The sequence below is a fragment of the Prunus avium genome, chromosome 2 (assembly GCF_965620075.1).
Source record: "Prunus avium chromosome 2, drPruAviu1.hap1.1, whole genome shotgun sequence".
NCBI lineage: Eukaryota > Viridiplantae > Streptophyta > Magnoliopsida > Rosales > Rosaceae > Prunus > Prunus avium.
The window spans coordinates 2,758,056-2,781,968 of record NC_142285.1 but is presented as its reverse complement, the minus strand read 5'-3'; the positions used below and the strand labels follow the sequence as shown (position 1 = coordinate 2,781,968).

Below are 23,913 nucleotides of genomic sequence, written 5' to 3'. Positions count from 1 at the left end.
TGTCCTTTAGGGACTTCAATCCATATCATTTGCTACGCAACAGGCGTGCATCATATTGATCACTGCTATACCCATATTCTATTCTTATGGGACTTTAATCTGTGCAGTGTATTGTCAATGTATCCAACTTGCAATCTGTGAAATTTGCATTAATAATTCATGGATACATATTAGAACGATACAAGCCACTCTTCTGGAATAGCCATTTGCACGGCGTTATCCCGGAACGGCCTTTTCTCCTCATTTGGTTACCTTTAAGGATGTAGTACAAAATATCAAAATAATAGTATAAGCATGAAATAACACAAGTATTTCTTACATCCTTAGGTGGGAGAAACTTTTCTCAAGTATCATTCAAGCTCGTATCGGCCCTGCAAATATGATGTGACACTTGATGATCTACTTATATCCTGCAAGAGCAAAAGTCACAATTCTTCTCTCTGTTCAAAACAAATAACCCTCAGAGTTAGGATTATTCCATGGATTCTCTCTTCGGATGTTCGTTCTAAACAAAATAAAATCCTTTATGAACAGAGAGTTATAAAAAGAGAAAAAATGCAAAAATTATGATATTAATTGCAGGATAAGGTAAGCAATCAGGTGAGGAAGCTGATGAGCACAGACAACAAACTCTCATTTCTCCTGATTTAGAGGAACTTCAGGAGATTGGAGCATGTGGTCGCCTTTACAGTTCCCTGACATTGCTGAAATGTGATCAGGGATAGTCTCACTTCCTGAATTGATGATCAGAGATAGTCTCGCTTCTCAAGCACATCGAGGGCTCACTAATATGAAAAACAAGTGGATATTGCATCATTGGATATGAAGAAAAATTGGAGGAAATTGAGTGTGTTCTGCAAAGAAAATTTCGTTAGTAACATATTTATACACAAATAAGGGGAATAAGTAAATTCGGTGAATTTCAAATTAACCGTAGAGATTTGCGAGATTCTCGGGGAGCTTTTGAAAAAGTAACTCCGTGAAATCCGCAAAGCAAGATCGGCTTTGATGAAAATAATCCTGAAAAACGCCGAAAGTGCCGACAGACATTACTGGAGACCGCGTGAAGTTTTGGAACCTGGGAAAAGAAAAAGAATATGGGGATCCGGGGAAATATTGGGATCCTGAATACGGTGCCACATTTCCACTTATAGATATTGCATATGTAACATCTGATTGGAGTAACTGCGTTTCAACTCAATTCCTTTTTATTCTCTGAAAGTCCAATTTTTCTAAAACTTTCCTCAAAAACCTTCTAAAAATGGCTTCCTCTTCTTCCCGCCCAAATCATCTTGATTTAAATGTTGACCCCAAAACAGCTCGTGACATCAAAATATGGCAGCCATCCTTTGCATCCAAAGATCGTCATCTCACAGTTGATGATTCTGTGATGATGAATGATGCTACTGTTGTCACAGTAGCTAGGAATTTCCTTATTCCTATGGATGACATGTTGTTAACCTGGAGGTCTGAAGAAGAGGCCATTGATGACTCATTGGCTTTTAGCATTCAGAGTGCTGCTTCTGTTTCTAACATGGCTAATCGTTTGCGTGCTAGAGCAAATGAGATTCAGGAGTTGAACACTGAAAATTCTTCTCTTCAGAGAAAGCTTCAGGAGTCTCAACAGGAGGTTGAGAAACTTAAAGAGGAGAATAATGCCTTGTTGAAACTAGTGAGTTCATACTCCACTGATACGCAGACAAGGCTTGACATGCTGCAGATTTCCAATGAAAAGATTCTGGAAGAACACGAGTGGCTCATGGCTAAGCTTAAGAGGCGTCGTCCTCTTCCTGCAGAGGCTTCCAGAACATAATGGAATTTTATAGATTTTACAGAGCCTGCTCCTTTCTTGCAGGTGAAGAAAATATATCTGTTGTATGCTCCTTTTCTGTTATAATAATTGGGCAAATTTTTAAACTTGCACCTTGTGGTTTTTGCGTCTTTTCAAAATGACGGTTTGGAACCTTGTGCCTTATAGGTTCAAATAACCACAACAAATCCCTCAAATTACATATTTCTATGCATGTGAGTCCGGAACTTCTGCCCAGGGCTAAACACGACTTCAAAATTTATTTGCCTTTTTCAAATGGGCATGAAATATGAATTGAGTAAAAGCCATGATAATATTGCAATATAGTAGTGAGGAGCATTAACTACTATATACCCAAAACTTCAAGTTCGGGATCTCTCATATATTTGGATCCATGGGTTTCCGGCCGAGATCAAAATATGTGGGGAGCCTCAATTCATCCTTTGAGGTTTATCCTGATATTATCCATTTCACGGTGTATTCTTAACAACCGGAATTCACAAAATATATTTCTTTCTTGAGGTGTCGATTGTAACTGAATCGAACTTTATCAAATTCATCATTTTCTTATGCCCAAAGAAATATGTGGTGTTCCACAATTTGCAATAATACCTCAAGGGTTGTCCATTTAATTGTTGGAACTTCAGGTTCTCAATATTGCCAGATTTGAACTTCAGGCCAAAATCACATATTCTCATGGTGTGGACATTCAATACTCTTAGATTTGAACTTCGGGCCAAAATCACATATTCTCATGGTATGGACATTTTTATAAATTCCTGTACATATTTCAGGACTTTAGTCTTTTACATAATTGTCCATGAGGATCTCCTGGCATCTCATTTAATTACTCATCCATGAGTTTAAGGAATTGCAGGTTCCCTTTTGTATATAGTGATGGTTTACCCAAATGGTTAATATTTATGCATACGTCACTATTCATGTATATGGTACTATTCATCAGGTCATGAATACATATCTATTCATGCGTACAATACATTTGCCAGTACAATTACTATTCATGTGTACGGCACTATTAACCAATATGGTACTGTTACATTATCAAGGAACTCCAAGTCCTTATTTACATGTCAAGGATCAAGGATCCGATCTCTTATTTACAAATACAGTACCGGAGAGACTGCCAGCTCTCATATCATTATCATCATCAAGGATCTTTCAAGTCCTGATGTAGTTGTATGATGAGGATCAAGGAACTTCTGGTCCTGATCTCTGTATTCTGTAAAAACTCATCATACCGCACAATTAATTCATAAAATAAATTGCTTGTAAATAAATTGCTGGTATGGACGATAAACCCGCACCATACTTTAAATATATGTAAATGTGCGGTAAAGTAAAATTCATAAATGAAATTGCCTCATGTATGGACGTTAATCCCGCACCATACTTTAAATAATAAAGTAAATGTGCGGTAAAGTAAACGTGCTGGTATGGGCACTAATTCTGCTCCATACATTTAAATAAAAGTAAAGGCAGTTGTGTGGACGATAAACCCGCGCCACACTTTTAAATAAATACTGTTGTATGGGTAATAAACCTACACCATACAGTAAATAAATTAAATGCGGGGTTAAAAACCACCGCAAAGTGTAACCGTCCATAGAATTACTATGTATATATGTATGGATATAATAAATCAGTATGTTCTCATAGCCCATGAAATTTTACATGGGCCTTATATATGTAATCATGCAGGTAAAGGAACTAGTGCATGATGAATATCACGCTTGTCTTTTTCAACTTTCCACCTGCCACCAGCACACAAATGCACTAATGTCAATATTAAGTAGTATAGAATAATAATAAGATAATTGAAAAGATAAAGGAAAGCTCATCCTTTCGGTGGAATTCCTCTCAAAACTAGAGGAAATAGAAACGATATAATATTATTATATTAATATATAGTGCTAGTCTGCCTTCCGTTTGTCTGCTCCCTTAATTGATAATTTCATAAATAAAGTAGATGAACATGAACCTGCACAAGCTTCTCCTGCATACCTTTACTTACTTTATAATCAATATGATTATAGGATTAATAATAAAATAATAGAGAGTATAAGGGGCAGAGAGCTTATTGATTATTCTTTCGGTGGGTTTGCTGTTCTCCTTGGAAGGTTTGAAGATTTGCTTCTTCTTCTTCCTCTGCTTTCTTTCTTGTTCATGAAGTCCCTGGCAAACCTTTGCTACTTTGGTGATCCTTTGAGCAAGCACAATTAGAGCAGCAGAACGGTGGCCACTCAGTGGCTGATACTGAAAGCAAGGCAGGGTTTGGTGGAGGTGTTGAGGAAGTGTACGGTGAGGATTGTGCCACGGAGGATCAGGTCCTCACACCATGGACTGCCTCTGTTTCAAGGTGACACATACAGCTCTTTGTGAAGCTATGAAGAGTGACACACAGAGGGAGAGATAGAGAGTAAAAGGGCTGAGACAGTGAGAACAAAGCTTCACAGAAGCTGTATTGATATACACAGAAAGAGCATGAGCAACTCAATCAAACCCAAGAAAGAAAAACAATGAAGCAGAGTGTTTTGATTATAAAACTAAAGAAATTGAAGAGAGAATTTAGAGAATTTTTTTTTTTTTTTGGTGAAAGAATTTAGAGAATTCAAATAGCGATAGGAATGCTCTTCTGATATTTTCATTATTTCTTTCTTTCTTTCTATATTCTCTATCTATCTCACTTACAAAATGAGAATGAAGCCATAGTTTTTATAAACAAAACTTTGGCTAACTATTCGGTAAATAGAAAACCCGTGAAGGTGTGTGAGATTCCCTTCTAATCATGTGGGCTCCACTCAAGACTTTACAACAGAATAGCCTTTAATTTCCATTTTTGAGAGGTGTCGTCGCTAAGCCCATTAAAGTGTTGCCCGTAATGCTAAAACATTTAGGCAGCCAAAGTAAAATATTTCTATAAAAAAAAGTTAGTAACACTCAATTACTATTAGATGTTTGATTTTTCAATCAAGATACATAATAGTACTTGTTAATTTGTTTTTCAACATAAAATGAGTTTGCTAACATATAGGATTATGTGTGTAATAGACACAAGTTTGCTAAATACTTACAACTTTCTCTTGTCTGAATCTAAAACCAAACCCACTACAAGGGGGAGGTGATTCCTCACACACATAAACTACTATACTAAGCTGTCATAGGATTCAAATTTGTGATAACTAATCTGCAAGTCAATGTCATTTTCCATTGGGCTAGACCTGTTGGGCAGCTTATATGCATTCTATAAATTTTAAAGATGTACTAGCAAATTTGAAATGAAGTCTTGCTTTATTATTAAGATGTAAAAAAAAAATTATATTTTAGTTTTAATTTTTCTTAATTAATTAAAATAACATGTATTTTATGGAAAACTACATAAAAAATACAAAATTAACTCAAATGTCTATGCCACTACTACACTTAGTCAAAACCTATCAAGAGTATTTGGCATTCAACAAAATCAGAGTTCTCAATTACTTCGATGAACCAAAATTGCACAAGTCCATCATGTTACAGTGGCATCCTGAACGAACTAATTTAAGGTCTTTCGCAACTTCATGGTCGTTGTCGTCCAAAGAAAGGGTTCATATACTCAATAAATTTTATTGGTGAATTCATAACGGGGTTGGACAAAAGCAAGTGTGAATGAGTTGAAAAAAGACCATTTCATTATCAAACAGAGTGAGAAAGAAGCAGCTGCAGCTGGGCGGCATTAGACAAAGACTAGACTTGATTGAAAACTCAGTTATCAGTTTTCTTTTCTTTCTTTTTTTAATGTAGGCAACTTCCTATGGCTCTCTACCGTGTTGAAAAAGGACCATCTATGCTCCTAAATCTTCAAATTGATCATAAATATCTAAAATTTTTTTTTGGACAAATAATATTCTAAATTAATCTAATTTACGAGAAGGGAGATCGAACTTACGTGCAAGAGAGTAGGCACACTGAACTTAGGTGCAAGAGAGCAGGTACATTACTGTGGCCAACTGGCCTAACCCACGTTTGCACATCTAACAAAATTTTCTTAATTTCTTCCACAAGTAAATTAAGGGTGGACATTAATGTCATAGCCTTTATGACTATGTGAATCATGTCGGCAGGATAAAAAGTCTTGGGGAATTTGCATTGCGTTTTCCTTATCCATCAGATGACGAACTTCATTTTCTTCTTGTGTTTTGTAGTGTAGACTTTGTTTCAGAGTCTTTTCGCCAACAAAGAAAAAAAAAAGGGATCTTTTCATCGTAACATCTCATACTCAAAATTCTCAAACCCATAAGTTTCATCCATCTTCGAATATATTATGTCTTGGTTCTGGCTCTCTTGATCTCCCTGGTTCTAAAAGTGTGTTACTGTGTATTGCCTTTGAATTTTCCTTCTTCATTGCGACACCTTCTGTATTTGGTAATTCCTAAAGAAATCTGCTGTTGATACTTAAAACTGCAGGTACTTCTGATTTATTCTGTTTGGTGCTTCTTCTTTTTTTGTTTCTTTTAGTTTCTTGTATTTTATTTTATCTGCTCAGAATTCCTGTTTTCTTCATCCATTTGGTAAGTTACGACAATAGAGATTTTCATGGAATTTTTATTCTTTTTTTCCCTGTCATCGACGGTGGCAATATAAAGCCCCAAGCCACACTTGCAAAGTTGTTTTATTTGGGTGTATGCTTTTAGTTACATTGTTCTGAGAATTTTTTAATACAAGCGATATAAATCAGAGACTTGGACATCTCCTTACGTTTTCTTTGATTGCTTGTTTCTGTTCAGAACTCTTTCAGTGCTTCTTCTACCTGCTAATTCAAGAAACTATGGGAGAGGCTTATCTTGTGGCATTCCTTCAAGTGCTGGTTGACAAGTTGGCGCATCGTGAGGTGTTCAAGTACTTTGGACTCGTAAAGGGCGTCGACCAAAAGCTGCATAAATGGACTGCCACCTTGTCTGCAATTGGAGCGGTTCTGAATGAGGCGGAGGAGAGGCAACTAATCACCGAGAGCAAGCCGCTGAAGCTTTGGCTGGATGATCTCAGGGACTTAGCTTATGACGTGGAAGACGTATTGGACAAATATGCTACTAAAATGCTCAAACGGGAGATAAAGCTGGGACATTATGCCGGCACCGCAAGAAGGGTCTGGAACTCAGTTCCTAATGGTGTTTTCAACTACAAAATGAACTCAGAAATACAGAAGATTACTGAGCGTTTACAAGAGATATCTCAGCGAAAGGACCAGCTTAGTTTGAATATCATTACTGGGACGACGTTGTCTACTAAGGCACGTCAAAATTTAACTCCCAGTTCCAGTCAACCAGATGGACCTGTGATTGGAAGGGAGGAAGACAAAAGGCGGGTCGTGGAATTTCTGTCGAAACAAGAGCGCCATGCCGTCAATTTCGATGTAGTAGCCATTGTTGGTATGGCTGGAGTCGGAAAGACAACACTTGCTGGACAAGTGTTCAATGAAATTGATGCAACCCAGCAATTTAAACCGACTGCTTGGGTATGCGTGTCTGATGACTTCAACCTAGAAAGAGTGACAAAGAAAATTCTCGAATCAGTCACATCCCGGCACTATCCTACAGAAGATTTCAATCAGGTTCAACAGTATCTGCATAAGGAATTAGTTGGGAAGAAGTTTTTAATTGTTTTGGATGATGTTTGGGGCACATGTAGCTACGGTCTATGGATGAAACTGCAGTCCCCCTTTCGCGATGGAGCAGCAGGAAGCAAGATAATTGTGACAACGCGTGATGCAGAAGTTTCGAAAATGATGGGAGCTGGCACTCTAGTTCATAATTTGGAGCCTATGTCAAATGACGTTTGTTTTAAAGTATTTGAGCAGCATGCATTCAGGAATGTTAACAGAGATATACCACCAAATTTTGAGTCACTCAAGGAGAAAATTGTTGCAAGATGCAGTGGATTGCCTTTGGCTGCTAGGACTCTTGGCGGCCTTTTACTTCGTATAGAGATGAATGAATGGGAGGAAATATTGAACAACAAATTATGGAGTCTATCAAATGAGCGTGACATACTTCCGGTATTACGATTAAGCTATCACTATCTTCCTTCACATTTGAAAAGATGCTTTGCCTATTGTTCGATACTTCCAAATGACTATGAATTTTGTGAGCAGCAATTGATTCTTCTGTGGATGGCAGAGGGTTTGATTCACCCACAACCAGAACATAATAAGCAATTGGAAGATTTAGGAACTGACTATTTTCAGGAGCTCTTATCGAGGTCATTATTTCAGAAATCAAGCAAAAACAATTCAAATTATGTAATGCATGACCTCTTTGTTGGTTTGGCACAATGGGCAGCAGGAGATATTTGTTTTAGATTGGAGGATAAGCAAAATAGCAATCATATACAACTTGGATGTTTTAAAAAGGCCCGCCATGCATCCTACATTTCTGGTATGTATGATGTGGTTAGAAGATTTGAGGCATTTTCTGAAGTGGAACATTTGCGAACCTTCCTACCAGTTTCAGTTAATTATCCTTCAAATTATCTAAGTCGTAAGGTTACTTTTGATTTATTGCAAAAATTGCAATACTTGCGGGTGCTTTCTCTCAATGGCTATCGAGTAACTGAGCTGCCAAATTCAATTGGTAAATTGAAGTATCTGCGGTATCTTGATCTTTCTCGCACAGGGATAAGGAGTTTGCCAGAATCAACGACCACTCTTTACAACTTACAGACATTGATATTGGAAGGTTGTCGTTATTTGATGGCACTACCTATCAACTTGAGGAATCTAGTGAATCTGCGCCATCTCAACTACTCATTTGCATATGCATTGAAAGCAATGCCTCCGCAACTAGGTCGGTTGACAAATCTACAATCTTTGTCTAATTTTATTGTGGGTAAAGGTAGTGATCAATCAGGTATAAGAGAGATAGGGTCCCTATTCCATCTCCGAGGGACATTGCGGCTCTCAAGATTAGAGAATGTGATCGATGCTGAGGATGCACGGAGGGCCAACTTAAAATGCAAGGAGAGACTTTATGAATTGGTCCTAGAATGGTCGGATAACACACAGGAAACACAATTAGGTGTGCTTGACAGATTAGAACCTCATAGAATGCTCAAAATTCTGGACATCAAGGGTTATGCTGGACTAAAGTTTTCAGCATGGATTGGAGATCGTTTATTCTCTACTATGGTTCATGTAAGCTTAAACAAATGTCAGAACTGTAAAATCTTGCCACCACTTGGACAGTTGCCTTCACTCAAAAGGCTTTATATTACAGGAATGACTGCAGTGGAAAGTGTTGGTCCTGAGTTTTATGGAGAGAGTAGCTTGCCTTTTCCCGTACTAGAGGATCTTTGGTTTTCAGAGATGCACAACTGGAAGAAATGGCTTCCTTTGGCACAAGATCAGGTTTTCCCTTGCTTGAAGTTGCTTTCAATCACATTTTGTCCTCAATTGGAGGGTAAGTTGCCCGAGAACCTTGATTCATTAGAAGCACTTACAATTATTAAATGCGAGGAATTGGTGATTTCAATTTCCAAATATAAACAAATTAGTGCATTATACATCATCGACGGTTGCAAAGCAGTGGTGAAGACAAGTGGCGTTGAGTTTGAGTTACTAAATTCCTTGGAACTTTCAAATATTTCAGAGGTGAGGTTCCAAACAGGGGAATTCACCAAAGGATTAAGAAAGGTTGCAAATTTGACGATTGGCGGATGTGAGGAGCTGACATCTTCACTGAAGAATGAGGATAGAGTATTGCAACACTTGATTTCTCTTGATCGTTTGGTTATTGAAGGCAACTCTTCCCTCCTTCAAAAGCTGGGAAAAGAAGCAGAGGAGTTGCTGCAATTGCAAATATTGACTTGCAAGCTTCAGTATCTAGAATTAAACAAGTGTGCAAGTCTTTCAAAGGTACCAGAAGGGTTGCATCACCTAACGGCTCTTCAAGACCTTCAAATAGTTGGATGCTCAAGTCTGGTTTCTTTTCCAGATATTGGTCTGCCTCCTTCCCTTGAAGTCATAAGCATTAAGGAGTGCGATTCGTTGCTGTATTTTGCAAAATACCAGATTCCCCCAAATCTAAGAAGAATAGAGATACGTCGGTGTAAAAGTTTGAAATCATTAGTAGAGAACGAGGAGGATAGTTCTTCGTCTTCCTCTTCTTCTCATATTTCTCTTGAGCACTTGAACATATGGGAATGTGAATCTCTAACGTCGTTATCATTGAGAGAACAGTTGTTTCCCAGGGCGCTTAAATACCTTCACATATTCCATTGTGGAGAGCTGCAGTTAATTACGTCCGATGGGTTCTCCCAAGACAACACTAAGTATTGTCTTGAATATATTATCATCGGTTCTTGCCCAAATCTGAAATCGTTACCGGAGGGCCTATGTCACCTCACCAACTTGAGACAAATCTACATCAAAAATTGCAACAAATTGGAGATGTTACCGGACATGTGCAATCTCAACTGTCTTCAGGAATTGAATATTGATTACGGTGATGGTTTAAATTTCACTTCCTTTCCGCCCAGCCTAACATCACTTATAATCCGCGAAATCAAGAATTGTAAGGCGCTGTGGGGGTTGTTGCACAGGCTCACCTCTCTTACAGAATTGTGCGTCAGTGGCGAAGACCCATATGTTGTGTCGTTTCCACTCGAAGGTGACACGGATATGGATATGGAGATGCTGCTCCCCGAATCTCTCACTCATCTGTCAATTGAGGGCTTCCCAAATCTGAAGAAACTGAGCAGCAAGGCCTTTCAATTCCTCACCTCTCTTCAATCTCTTCGACTCCGGAATTGTCCAAAGCTGTCATCTATTCCAGTGGAGGGCCTGGCTCTTTCACTTTCGCAATTTTATATCTCTGGGTGTCCAAAGCTATTTTGGTTCTTTATCTTTAGACGAAACTTGGCCAAGATATCCCACATTCCTTGCATCGAGATAGATGGAACTCCTCCCAGGTAGTTCAAATTTTAAACACTATCAACCTTTAATGGGTACCATGAAATAAGAATGTCTTATTATTTTTTCACATATTGGTTTTCTTCAATTCAGTTGGATTTTACAACAATGTCTGTTTCCCAGGTGGGTCTTTTTCATCTAGAGTTGCTTCAAGCAGGACTCGGACTAATACGATTTATCGTGGAGATGGTAAATCCATCTTTATTTCTCTTTATGATATATTTCTCTCACTTGGTTTGCCTTGTAATATTTTGTCATCTCTCTGCTGAGAAAACTTTTAGCCATATTTTTCTTTCTTTCGTTTGTTTGACTTCAATGTCTTTCCAAATTCTTTGTGATGTAGGATCATATCTAGGTCAATTTTGTCTGCAACTGGCGGTGTTGAATGACACGGAGGAGAAGCAACTGTAATGTAGGACAAATCATGGGTTTGTTCATACGAAGGAAATTTGAAAAAGGGGGAAATTTGAAAATCAGAAAATTGTGCTTCAAATATAGAAAATCATGCTTGAGCATCAATTATGGCGCTGGGAAAGAAGGAAGATGTATCGTTGGGATTTTCGGGTTGCTTGATTTCTTGAGAATTCTATATCATATTTATATTTTTTGAATAAGTTATCAATTAAGATATTATTTTCCTGATATGATTTTAATTAAGATTTTAATTATTTTCTTAGTTAAGTTTTAGGAATATTCTGGAACCTAGGGTTTCCTACGATTTTAGGTTTTTTTTTTTTTCTATTTAAGTCAACTCATGGCATTGTATTAATCAGTTTATTCATCTTATTATCAATCAAATATATATGAGGTTTACTCAATGTTCTAGTGGATTCCAGTTTGTTGTTAGATTCCAACATTGTTACTTTAGGGTCGTTCGATCTCCCTATTTCTTATATCTTGCTTCGTCAAATTGACGAAGCATGGTGTGAAATTGTGGCTAGATGATCTCAGAGACTTGGCTTATGATGTGGAAGACGTGCTGGACAAGTTTGCTACTAAAATGTTGAAGCGGCAGATAGAGGGACGTGATCAAGCCAACATAACTAAGAAGGTGCGGAGTTCATTCTCTGAACTGAAACTCAATCTCGATATGAACTCTCAAATAAAGAAAATTACTGAGCGGTTGGGAAATCCCCAACCTACCATTGAGATTTACTCTTTCTAAGACCTCGATAAAATGGGGTGGCACATATTTCTCCGGGACCCATGCTGCAAATGGGAGTCCTCGCATGATGTCCGGTCCAGTGTGAGAGGGTTGAAAGAAGGGACTGCCTCTCTTGCTCTCGGAGCTGCAGGGCGAAGATCTGTGAAAGGACTGGATAGCAACAAGGTCATTTCATATCGTGGTAACATCAACAGAAGATGGTAAATCACTACCTTTCTGTTGCATGTTTCAGCTGTTTAATATTTTGCCATTTGGTTTGCCTTGTAATATATTTTTTTTCTTTTGTTTGCTTGGCTACAGAGTTTTTCCAAATTCTCTGCCTTTTATTCAAGTTAGTAGGTTTACTTAATCTTAACTCAAGATTTGAACCCTGACCCCTTTACTTTCTTTAGAGGACTTGTAGATCTAGTTTTTTTTTGGTTGGGAGGGCTTCAATTTTTAAAGGACATCAAATAACCAAGCGTTGTTCTTTGTTCTTTTAAACAGAAATATCGACAAATTCTTGATATTTGCACTGAGATATTATATGATTTACCAAATTATCTTGTGAATCATGCTGAAAAATACAATTGAGGTTGCCGTGTTCTGTATAAAGAATGTGCTTCTGCATTGGCAGGAATGCTTTCAATATTCAGATGCTATATATACAGATGACAGAAGCGGATGTTGTGCCGGAAGAGTCTTCAAACTCCCATCCCTTCAAGCTTCTCAAGAGACCTCTGCAGGGGAATAGTAAACTCGTATGGCTCATGCTCCTTTTCTCTCCAGATGTTTTGCTTGCTCCTTGATATTGATTCGACTGCGACGTCTACAATGGTATTGTCCTCTTTGCAGAATGAGTTGAAACCATCCATTGCTACTTTCAGCAGCAATGGGAGTTATCTCCAAATAGGCCCAAGCTCAAAATTTCAAGAGCAGAATCCTCTTCCTTTGCAGCAGTAGGTGACAGTGGTGCAAAAAGGACTCAAAGAAAGATCTGCCCTTCAGAGCTAGACGGATTGTTTTATTGGGCCATGTCAACTCACTAGGCATTTGTAAACAGTTCATCAATAGGAGATTGTATATATGACGGATGAATCTAAGAGTTCAATTATTTGTGTAGTCAATTATAATTCATATATGTCAAGATTTAAACAAAAAGAAAATAAAGAAAACAAATGAATTTCAAATGATTTCTCGTCCCTGCTATCGGTGTGGGTTAATTGGCAAAGACCATGCCTGATCTGATTGTCCACCCCACCATGATGGAAGCATATGTAGCCGATATCTCTTGGTTACTAGTTTATTTTATAAATGCCCATCTCTTGCATTTTTATCATCAAGACTCAGAAGGTTACCACATTGTAATTCCATAAACAAAATCAATATCCACACAAAAATAAAATTACTTACAACAATCATGTAATCTACCCTATGCTCTAATCTCGCATCTTTTGAATTCCAACCCACCGTGCATAATCAACCCACCTGTTCCACAATATAAAGAATCATGAGAATAGAAGAGGAAAACACAACCAACTAACATAATGAGATTCAAGGAGAACTTAGATCTTACATCAAGGACCCCAAGAATGTGTTGCCTGTTCGAACAGCAAAGCAAATTGCACTTAGTATAATCTTGTGTTGGTGTAGCAAGGGTTCTAAAATTCGTTGTTCGATTACTCCAGCGAGAACTTGGTACCTTTAAAACAAAAGGTATATCATTATGCATGTTTTCAATAGTAACAAAAATAAATTATTATCATTTCTGACTAGCCTCAACTATTTATGAGCAATGATTAAATAGTAGTGTCATTGCCAAATTATTATCATTTCTGACTAGTCCTTCTCTTAAAGATGGGATGCATGTTTCTTTAATCCCCCTTATCCAACCAACATCAATTATCTTGCCTAAAAAGGAATTTCCGTACAGTAGACAATTGATATATAAAATTTATAGTACAACACTCATACATTCCACAACTATATATTGTTTAATTTAATTAAAATACTATTTAGAGACAATCTTCCATATATGACACGTATACGTTGATAAGAACAAAATTTCTTATAAGATTTTGCGTCCACGTGGCAATGGTCTCCAACGGTCATGACCAAGAGTTTTTTATAATTTTTTTTAACAACACTTGAAAACATTTATTAAAATTGACCACAATTAAAACATTTTTTAAACAACACTTGAAAACACCACATTTATTTAAAAAAAAATTAAAAAGAAAAAAAGAAAAAAGAGGAGAGAATGGGTTTCAATGGTCTGATTCATGACCAATCATATTTTATACTTTTCTCTTCAACAACACCATTTGAAACAGAGGCTGTTAAAAATATATATATATCCAGCTATGACATCAACTTGCTTTACTGTTGGCTTTTAAAAAGCAAATGCATGGGCCCACAAAAATTTGGCTTAGACTAAAGGTGGGCTATATGTGGCTTGGTTGGAGGGCTAAAGGGCCAAATGTAGCCCTCCAAATTTGGCCAAAATTTTATTTAGTCCATGGCTGGAGATGGGTTTTGCATTATTTTAGGGCTATATTTGGGATATAGCCCATGACTGGAGATGGTCTTTAGATAAAAAGCTTCTCGATAACTAGAAAGGCCCAGTTCCATCCAGAAATGCCACAAATGGTTTTTTTGGATAGATACTACTCTCCATGGATATGATAGTTACTCTTTAAAATACCAAGTTTCTTCAGTCAGTCTTGAAAAGTTTGTAATGGTCTATGCTGACAGTTCATGAAGGTTAGAGTAATAATAAATAGATTACTTAAATCTGCAGAAAACCTCCGTACCTTAGATTGCTAGAAACTGCCATATAAACTCCATAGGCTACACTAGTTGATATTATGGGAACATCCTCTGCTTCACCAGCAAAAGATTTATCGATAGCTTTTCGTGCATTAATCAATGCATTTGTTACACCCATACCAACCTAAAAGAAAAGAAATTGAAAAATTGTAATCAGTCATGACACCAAACGGCTACTAGCCTACTGAAACTGTCAAGCATATAACAAACTGGGAACCACATAACATCATGACACCTGTATAGCCATCACATGAGTGGGAAGCAGATTTCATATGTGCATTCTGCAATGAAAAACTTATAACACGAGACAAAAACAATCTAGTAATGTACCAATACTCCCATTTCTTTCACTAAATGCATATAATATTGTAGACAGAAATTGAAAATGAAATGTACTTTCAATGGCCATAAAGCACACTAGAGCCTCAGAATTCATTTATAAGACTGGTTGGAGAAGCTTGTGCCTCTGTATATTATTTGGAGAAAAAAATTTACATCTCTATTATTGTTGAATGTTGATACAAAATTCAAATCAATGGAGCTCTACCAATGGTGTAGTTTCTTTTTGCCAAAATGCATAGGTTGAAATTTAGATAAGCCAAGCTCAAACAACCAAAGGTACACTATCATTAAATTAGAAACAGTCGAGGATTATAACGCTTAGTAAAGAATCATTTTGATAGACATATACTACATAAGTATCCTATGTGTTCAATACAATTTGCTAGTAGAGTTAGTTTATGAGGCTGAGCAAAAGTTGATATAGTTTTTCCTGCACAGCATGATGCTTCAGGGCTTTAAATACAATATTCTCATTAATTATATATATATATATATTTTTTTATGGCTAAGTAAAAGGAAAATCCAGCCTTGCTTATGATGCATGTTGTATAAGTGTTCCAATACAACATGCAGAAGATACTTTAGGGTTAGCATTGGAGACCCAATAATATGACAAGAATATAAAGAACCCAGGGCTGTATAGAATTGTTCATCAATGTTGTAATGGTTGATGCAACGTTAAATTAAAGCGTACATGCTCTATAATATAATGAGTTAGTTACAGAGGGTAAAATAGGTATGGAAAGTATTTGGCTATTGCTGAAATTTCACTCACCAGAGATGCACCAGTCCCGACTGCAAATAGTTTAGCTCCATTTCTCTGAATAAAAGATCAAAATACTATAAAACTCCAATGCACATACCACTATGAGACATGAACATGACTGCTAAACTGTTAGATAGCACATACCACTATTGCACCTATTCTCTGTAAGAGTGAGTAAGATGTTCCAGCCAAAGCTACCTGCAGACAGGAGTGATGACTCGCTTGTTATGGTCATATGACAAAAGTGGTAACTTAAAAGGCCAAAAATAATGAAGCGAGCACTAACCTGAAAAGCATTATCAGGACACCCATAGAAGAACTTAGACGACGCCCTGCACTGACAGTAAGAGGAGGTCGAAGTGAAACAGTAGGAGCAGGAAGCCAAACAAGCATAAAATCGGCTATAATGGCCATCACCTGAGATTTAAAAACAAACATATTAACAGTAAGGCTGCCAAAAGGTGCAACAAATAGAAACCAGAAACCCAACAGATAAAAAAGGCAGAAATAGATAGCATGAAATGGTAAACGGGACACATCAGCTATCATCAAAATTGAGGAAAACTTCCAGTTGTTACGAAGTTGAAGAAGTGCTGCAGATCTTTTGCACTCCAAGCAACACAAAGTTTAAGATATATGAAAGCTTATGACTAGAAAAGGAACTTTCCTTTGAGATTAATAAGCCTTCTGAAAGTAAGTATGGGGGAGTAATCAAATGAGTAAACAAATTTAAATGATGTACATTGCACCAGGTCCTACTAGGAAAATGCAATTAAATGATAAGTAATCCCTGCAATTTATAACTCTACTTTAGAAACACAGTTGATATTGTCATTGCAACCCCATTAACAAATTCTAAGTCCAATTTCCAATTGAAGCAAACAATTTAAACCAGTCAATTAACTAAAGTTCCAGCAGAGCAGGCTCAGTTTTAGAGCACAGATAGCAGAAATGCCAACCAAAAATAAATAAAAGGATCATACGAATATAAAAAGACACCTAGAATCAAGTTGCAAGGATGCAAGGAAAGAAAAACACAAGAGTGGAAACTGAGGATCCTACAATCAAGCAACTCCTATTCAAAGGAAAATGACCAAAGACACGAATACCATTTAGTGATTCTGTAATTGGAAGCGCACAAATTGCACATAAGGTTGCTACCAAGAGTTGGCATTGAGCTCAATGTGCCCAAAGATAGTTTTCTGCATCCATTCCAATTCATAACCCAAAACTCAACTGAAAGGCAGATTTTCGAGTTTAACTTATTTAATTTTAATATTTATATCATATGACATATCCCAGATTCCAATTCATAAGGTTGCTACACTGTCGCTCAGCCCAATTATAAACATCACTTGTATAACCTACTCATCTATGAAGCTAATGAAAATTACTTAGTTTGGAGGCAATAGTTTTACATTCTGCAGCACAACAAAATCAAAGATCTTATTTATATGAGAGGCGTACCACATCCACAAAAACAAAATCCAGCTCTTTGGTAAAAATTTTGCGGCGCCGCTCCCACTCTGCAGCAGTCTGAAAAATGAGCAACATGGAAAGAGCTCAGCTTACACCTACCTATACATAGCAGATACTCTGATTTGTATTCGATATTCAAAAGTTAAGAGATATTCAATGCATAACAGAGACACCATTTCCATTGAGGTGCCAAATAAGAATTGTAGATGCCAAGGTATGGATCAACGGTCAAGATTTCACCTCTTCTAAGAAATATAACTTTATCAGATTAGAAGTTAGCAAATTGGCAAATTAGAAGAAGCACAGACCTTTGTGAATATTCCAACACCACACTCTATAGCAACCTTAGTCAAGAACAAGTCATCCGCTAGCAATCGCTCCTTAAACCCATCAAACCCAAGCAACCACCTGAACACCACCGTTTCTCCAGCTCAAAGAACCTCCTCACAATAGACCCCGGTACCCGCCCCGCCTCTATCGCCGCCGCCAAGTCCTTGGGCAGGCTCTCCGACGACCGCCCCACCTCCGCTATTGCCGCCACGGCCTCCACCTTGTTCCGCTCCCGGTCCTCACCGCCGTCATCACCGTCACCGTTGTCCTGATTGTTATTGTCGTTACCTCCGCCGCCTACCCCGCCGCCAGCAGGGGGCCCACCGCCGTATGCGGCGGATGAGCTGGCGATGAAGGAGAAGCGGGTGAGGCGGGAGGTGGTGAATGAGACGGAGGGAGTTATGGTGACTTTACTGCGGGAAATGAGAGTGGGAGTGAGGCTTTTTGGGGATATAGAAAAATGCTGAGGGTTGTTTGGTGAAGAGAGAAAGAGAGCGTAGGTAGTGGAGAAGTTGGAGAAGCTGGTGACTGCTGCCATTGTTACTATGGGAATTAATCTGTAGTGTCCAGATTTGATCTGGGCTCCTTCAATGCTTTGGGCTGATTCTTAATCTCTTTCAAATCTAAAGCCCAAAGACTGTTCTGTCATGTCGGGCCAAATTGTTCCTGGGCTAGCGTGCAGAGTTTAGGCCCAAACAATATTTAAGCTAATAAAAATATGTAAGGCCATTTCCAGCAGAAGGGATTTTGGGGGGGGGGGGGGGGGGCGGGGCTGTGGGCGGGCTGGGCCAAAAACCATCTTCCAGCAGCAAAATGCAGCCCGGGCATAAGGTGGGACCCAGCAAATTGGGCTGGGCCAAGGGCATGTCTAGCCCTAGGTCCAAAACGAGAGCGGGCTGACGTCAGCGCGCTGAGTTTAAAATTTTTTACCATTGGCGCATGCCACGTGTCATCGTCTGGCATCTCTGATGGTGATTTTCTTTTCAATCCAATGGCAGGCAATATTTTTGCAATAAAAATATGAAGAAAAAAAAATCCATTAAAAATTCTAAAAAATACCAAAAAATACTGGAATTTTTTTTCTATAAATACCTACCAATACTCTTCACTTTCAACACCAAATCCTCATACATTTTCTTCTACTTATACTATTATTCACTTTTTACTCAACATTTTATTTATTTTTAAGTTTTATATTTCCATATCATCTTTATGGCTTCTTCTATCGATCGTGTTGGGGCATGGAGCACCATGGAAGATGTTTTGTTGTGTGAGTGTTGGGTCCAAATTTCTCAATGTCCCGTGTCGGGCAATGAGATGAAATTCAGTCATATGTGGAAAAAAAATTCATTCCGAATTTTGTGGAAGATTGAGTTCAAACCATACGGAAATGGCATTGTCTAGTAGGTGGAAAATTCTCAATAAAGAGTTGGGGAAATGGAGAGATGCCTTGACAAAAGTGATCGACAACCGTAGAAGCGGGGAAAATCTTACCGATGAGGTAAATTATTTGTAATTTTTGTTTTATTAATTTTAATGTCCTAATATTTTTTTATAAATGTTTCTTGCATTGTCAATATTTTGTTAATAGTTCATAAATACCCAATATTTTGTTAATAGTTCTTGCATTGCCAATATTTTTTAATGTTTCTTGTATTTCCAATATTTTTTTTTTATAAATAGATTGTGCAAGCACAAATGTGGTTTGGTGCTACTGGGTAAGGAAAAAAATCTTTTTCCCATCATGAATGTTCGGAGGTAGTCAAAGATTGCAAACGTTTCAGAATTATTCCCACAGATCCGACCGTTGTGTTGAACGAGACGCCACTCCATAATTCAACGGCATCGGATTCACCTCTTGATTCCCCGATGAGTGAAGACTCACCTATCCAAAAGGAGCCGAGACCTATTGGGAGAAAGGCGGCGAAGGCGAAGAGAGTGAGTAATACTACTACTAATTCATCTAAATTTTTGGAGGAAATTGCAAGGGTAAGCGCCATGAGACTTGAAATAGAGTGGAAAAACTAAGAAGATGAGAGGATATTTCATGTGGAATGTGCAAAAGAAAGGGATTATGTACACAAGCAAAACATTGAGAAGCTAGATCGGGAAACCATGGCCATGGATACAAGCCATATGTCCCCTGAAACAAAACAATTTTGGAAGCTAGAAAGAAGGGATGTTATGAGACGAAGAAGACTTTTTCGTGACGATGGACCTTGCAACACGGATTGGTTAAATGATAAAAACCATTAAGTTAGTTTGCTTGCCTTTTATTTTCCTTGTATTTTAATGTTTGATTTTGAAAATTAGTTGTAATTCATGTATTTTATTTTCATTGTATTTTAATGTTTTATTTTGAACATTAGTTGTAATTCATGCATTCAATAAAATACCTTTTTATTCAATACATTCCATACATTAAAAAAAACAAACCACATCCAAAGCATTAAAAATAAACAAACCACAGCCAAAGCATTAAACCAAGAAAGCATAACAAAAAATAAAACATAAACATAATAAATATAACAAACTTCTTCACTTCACTTCATTCACCGTCATTGCCTTTCACCGCCCATAAATGCTCTATCAAGTCAACTTGACGTCGTTCATGAATATAAGACGATTGTATCTCCGTATATCGATCAATCATACGGGTCATTACACGACCGTCGCTAACCAACGGTTCATGCTGCACTGGTTCTCCATTTGGCCCCATGGGTTTTTCATAAATTCGTGTCAAGACCGTGTTCATTGGATCCGGTTCGTACACGTCTTCAGAAGTGTAATCATACTCATCCTCCACAATCATGTTATGGAGGATGATGCATGTCATCATTATGCTCCTCAGCACCTCCTCATCAAACATACGTGCCGCACCCCTAATAATAGCCCATCGGGCTTGGAGGATACCAAAGCACCTCTCCACATCTTTTCTGTACCCCTCTTGATAGGTAGCTGATCGGTGCATATTTACATATCATTTTGTACCCTTCTAGCTTATGATTTGGTTATGTTTTTAAGTTAAACTTGTGCTTTTAATCCTTTTTGTGTTTATCTTTCAGTTCATTGAGCTTTAGGTAATAATGAGGGCTTAGGATAATAATTCATGCAATTCAAGCATGTTAGGGCCTAATTTGGATGAATGGATGAAGAGCTTAAAGACAAACTCAATTTTGGCTACAGTCCCCTGCCAGCTCAGTTTCGTAGGTCATATTGCAAGCTTTGTTTCAGCAACCTACATAGCTCAGATGAGGCCACATTCTTCATGAAAGTTGTTCCAATGGGTGTGTACTATAACATATCCAAAATTCAGCCCCATTGGATAAATATGGAGTCTGTTGCCTAGCAAACACAGAGCCATGCTCAGGATGGATTTTATCAGCGCGCAAAATGAGTTAGCAATTTGTTTTGGCCTTAACTTCCTCCTCCGACCTTGGATTGGCCCAAATGATATATGGCTGGAAAGAAGACATTCTGAACTTCAAGGTTGAGTGCTTAAAGTCTTAATTTGCTTAAGGGAAGCCCAATTCGTAAGCCCTTGAAGTTGCTGGTCATGCTGACCTCAGGATGAGCTATTATTTCTGGTTGGAAGCTTGGTCATGGTGACATGAAGATGAGCTAGGGCTGCTGGTGGGATTTATTAGTGAAGTGCATCAACCATTTCAGATTTTATAATGGAAGTGTTGTATGCATTAGTGAAGTGCATCAACCATTTCAGATTTTATAAAACAAGTGTTGTATGCATTAGCCATACTTAATTCAGATTTTCAGCTTCCTTAGGCCTATATATAGTGAGGTTTCCCAAGCTTGTAAACACACCCCAAGAGGGGGAGCTCTCAAACACTTCTCTAGAGCTCCCTTCCCTTCTCTCCCTCAAATTCTCTTAGTTTTCCTTTCTAGTTCTCAATTGATTGTATCAAAAATCCTTTTACTAAATTTTCCTTTAAGTCTTTCCAAGTTCTACTTTAATTTTCATTGTTATGTAAATTCTTTTCTTTAGTTTTTCAAGTTTGATTAGTTTCCAAGTTTCAATTATGGTTCATGTTCTTATTCATTATGCTTATAAGTTAATATGCTAGTTTGAATGATTGATCACCATTTAGGCTTGCATGTTAGCTATCTTGGTTTGAATTAAGAGTATACACCATGCTTTAATTCGAATTGAACTATGAATAGGAAGAGTATGTATGGACATTCGACAACAGGGATTAGATACATACTTGGTTGTTTAAAATGTTCTTCTATGCTTAATGGGTTCCTAATGCTTAATTTTAGGTTAGACAACAAATGATCAAATTAGGGAATTAGGAACACAAGGTTATGACCACACACCATGGCTTAATCATACTTTAACTAGAATCAATCCATTAATCTAAATTGAACTTGGGAACTTATCTGCTTGAGTTAGTTATTTCTTTCTTCCTTGTTTTATTTATTTCCTTTTGTTTTCATTTATGTTTTGTGTAGGGAAATGAATTGGATCATTCAATCACCAATCCTCGTGGGATCGACCTCGCACTTACATATGCTATACTACCTAACGGCTCGTGCACTTGCGAGTATCACAAGTTGAGGATGCAACTGAATCCATTTTGGTGCAGCTGTATCGACACAACAGTAGCAAATAATTTTTGCTTATGGGATTGGGGATGTGGAATTGGCTTGACAAATGCGGTCCACCTCGGGTAGATGCCGTCAGCTAGATAATACCCATTTTGGTAGACGGTATTGTTGATTTGATAGGTGATATTTGGGGCTTCACCTCTCAAAACATCATTGAACACTGGGGATTGACCCAGGACGTTCAAGTTATTTTGAGATCCGGCAACTCCGAAGAAAGCATGTCAAACCCACGTATCAAAACCTGCAACGGCTTCAAGGATGATGCTTTTTTGGCCTTTCCGATTCCCATAATCTCCTTGCCACGCAGTCGGACAATTCTTCCACTTCCAGTGCATGCAGTCGATGCTACCAATCATTCATGGAAATCCTCAAGTTTCGGCTCTTTGTAGAAGCCGTTGGAGGTCCTTGGGCGTAGGTTTGCGCAAGTAGTCCATAGTATACAGAGTTTCAACTGCATCACAAAATCTCACCAAGCTCTCCAAAGTAGTAGACTTCCCCATCCGGGCAATCTCATCCACCTGATCAGCAGATGACCCATATGCCAACATTCTTATAACAGCTATGAACTTTTGCTCTGGAAGCAGTCCCAAATTTCCAGTAGTATTTCTCTTTTGAACAAAATATTCATCATAATTGCAAATATCATGCATGACTTTATTGAACAAATAGGGTTGCAGTCTATATCTCCTTTGAAAATCAACATCAGAGTACAGAGAAGTTGGGATAAAATAATCTTCCAGAAGATTCTTACCCCAAGAATGTCTATGTCTGTCCACATTCGGGCCACGACCTTCTCGTGAACCACGGCGGCTCTAGTTTTCTTCATCAAGCATAGCCACTGCTGTAACAATTTGCATATCATGTTCTGCCTGCGCCCTTTTGCCTACAGCTCGTCTACGCCTTCTTTCTCTAAATTCTCGCATTTGCCTCTCCAAGACCTCGTTCATGTCTGCCATTGGAGTATGAATTCTAAAATTTGAGAAATAAAAATAAAGAGAATATATGGTGTGAGAGGTATGAGCTGAGGCTTTGGTTTTATAGAAAAATTTTGGCCGATAAAGAGGACACGTGGCGCAATTTTAGAGGATGAAAATCTTATCTGAAATTTGAAATTTGAAACCGAAAATCTTATCCGAAAATTTTATCCAATTATGAGATATGAATAGTATTGACACGTAGGAACCCAAAAATCTTATCCGAAAATATTGTCCAAATTAATTATTTAGGTAAACAAATTTGTGAAAAAAATAAATAGTGTTTGCCCTTTGCCATGGCAGCTGTTGGAAACCAAGATTATTTATTGCAAGGGCAGCCACTATTTACATGAATAGTGGCTGCCCTAGCCGGCCCCCCTGCCATGGCAAGAGGCAACTAATGGAATTGCTCTAAGGGAATGATGAATTTATAGCCATTGATGTATTTATCTCATGAATATCACTTTGTCATAAATATCTAAACTAACCAAATGTGAATTTATAGCCATTGATGTATTTATCTTAGTTCTACTTCTACTACAACCGTTGTGCTTTAAACCGTAAAATAGGGCATGTTTTATGCTAGGTCCTTATTTTGCTGGACAGCTTGCATCCATATTTGTAATAATGGTGGTATGTGATGCATCACAT

The 23,913-nt window shown here is 37.8% G+C and overlaps 2 protein-coding genes and 1 pseudogene across 3 annotated transcripts; 2 read left to right on the top strand and 1 right to left on the bottom strand.

Annotated features, from left to right (window-relative positions):
• The first annotated feature begins 5,964 nt into the window (after nt 1-5,964).
• Nucleotides 5,965-11,602, top strand: LOC110746058 (putative disease resistance RPP13-like protein 1). The gene is made up of 4 exons (XM_088247847.1): nt 5,965-6,274; nt 6,595-10,771; nt 10,896-10,961; nt 11,116-11,602. Exons 2-3 carry the CDS (start codon nt 6,636-6,638, stop codon nt 10,912-10,914), a joined length of 4,155 nt encoding a protein of 1,384 aa, XP_088103973.1. The 5' UTR covers nt 5,965-6,274; nt 6,595-6,635; the 3' UTR covers nt 10,915-10,961; nt 11,116-11,602.
• A 149-nt stretch (nt 11,603-11,751) lies between these two features.
• LOC148296251 (uncharacterized) lies at nt 11,752-13,090 on the top strand. Its single transcript, XM_088247848.1, has 3 exons — nt 11,752-12,137; nt 12,554-12,677; nt 12,772-13,090. Exons 1-3 carry the CDS (start codon nt 11,950-11,952, stop codon nt 12,877-12,879), a joined length of 420 nt encoding a protein of 139 aa, XP_088103974.1. The 5' UTR covers nt 11,752-11,949; the 3' UTR covers nt 12,880-13,090.
• A 128-nt stretch (nt 13,091-13,218) lies between these two features.
• Nucleotides 13,219-18,215, bottom strand: LOC110746059 (protein RETICULATA-RELATED 4, chloroplastic-like; annotated as a pseudogene). The gene is made up of 8 exons (XR_015833434.1): nt 17,641-18,215; nt 17,321-17,389; nt 16,140-16,270; nt 15,998-16,051; nt 15,863-15,907; nt 14,730-14,869; nt 13,493-13,618; nt 13,219-13,404 (listed from the first exon to the last, which is right to left on the bottom strand). The product of XR_015833434.1 is annotated as a protein RETICULATA-RELATED 4, chloroplastic-like (transcript).
• Nucleotides 18,216-23,913: the final 5,698 nt, after the last annotated feature.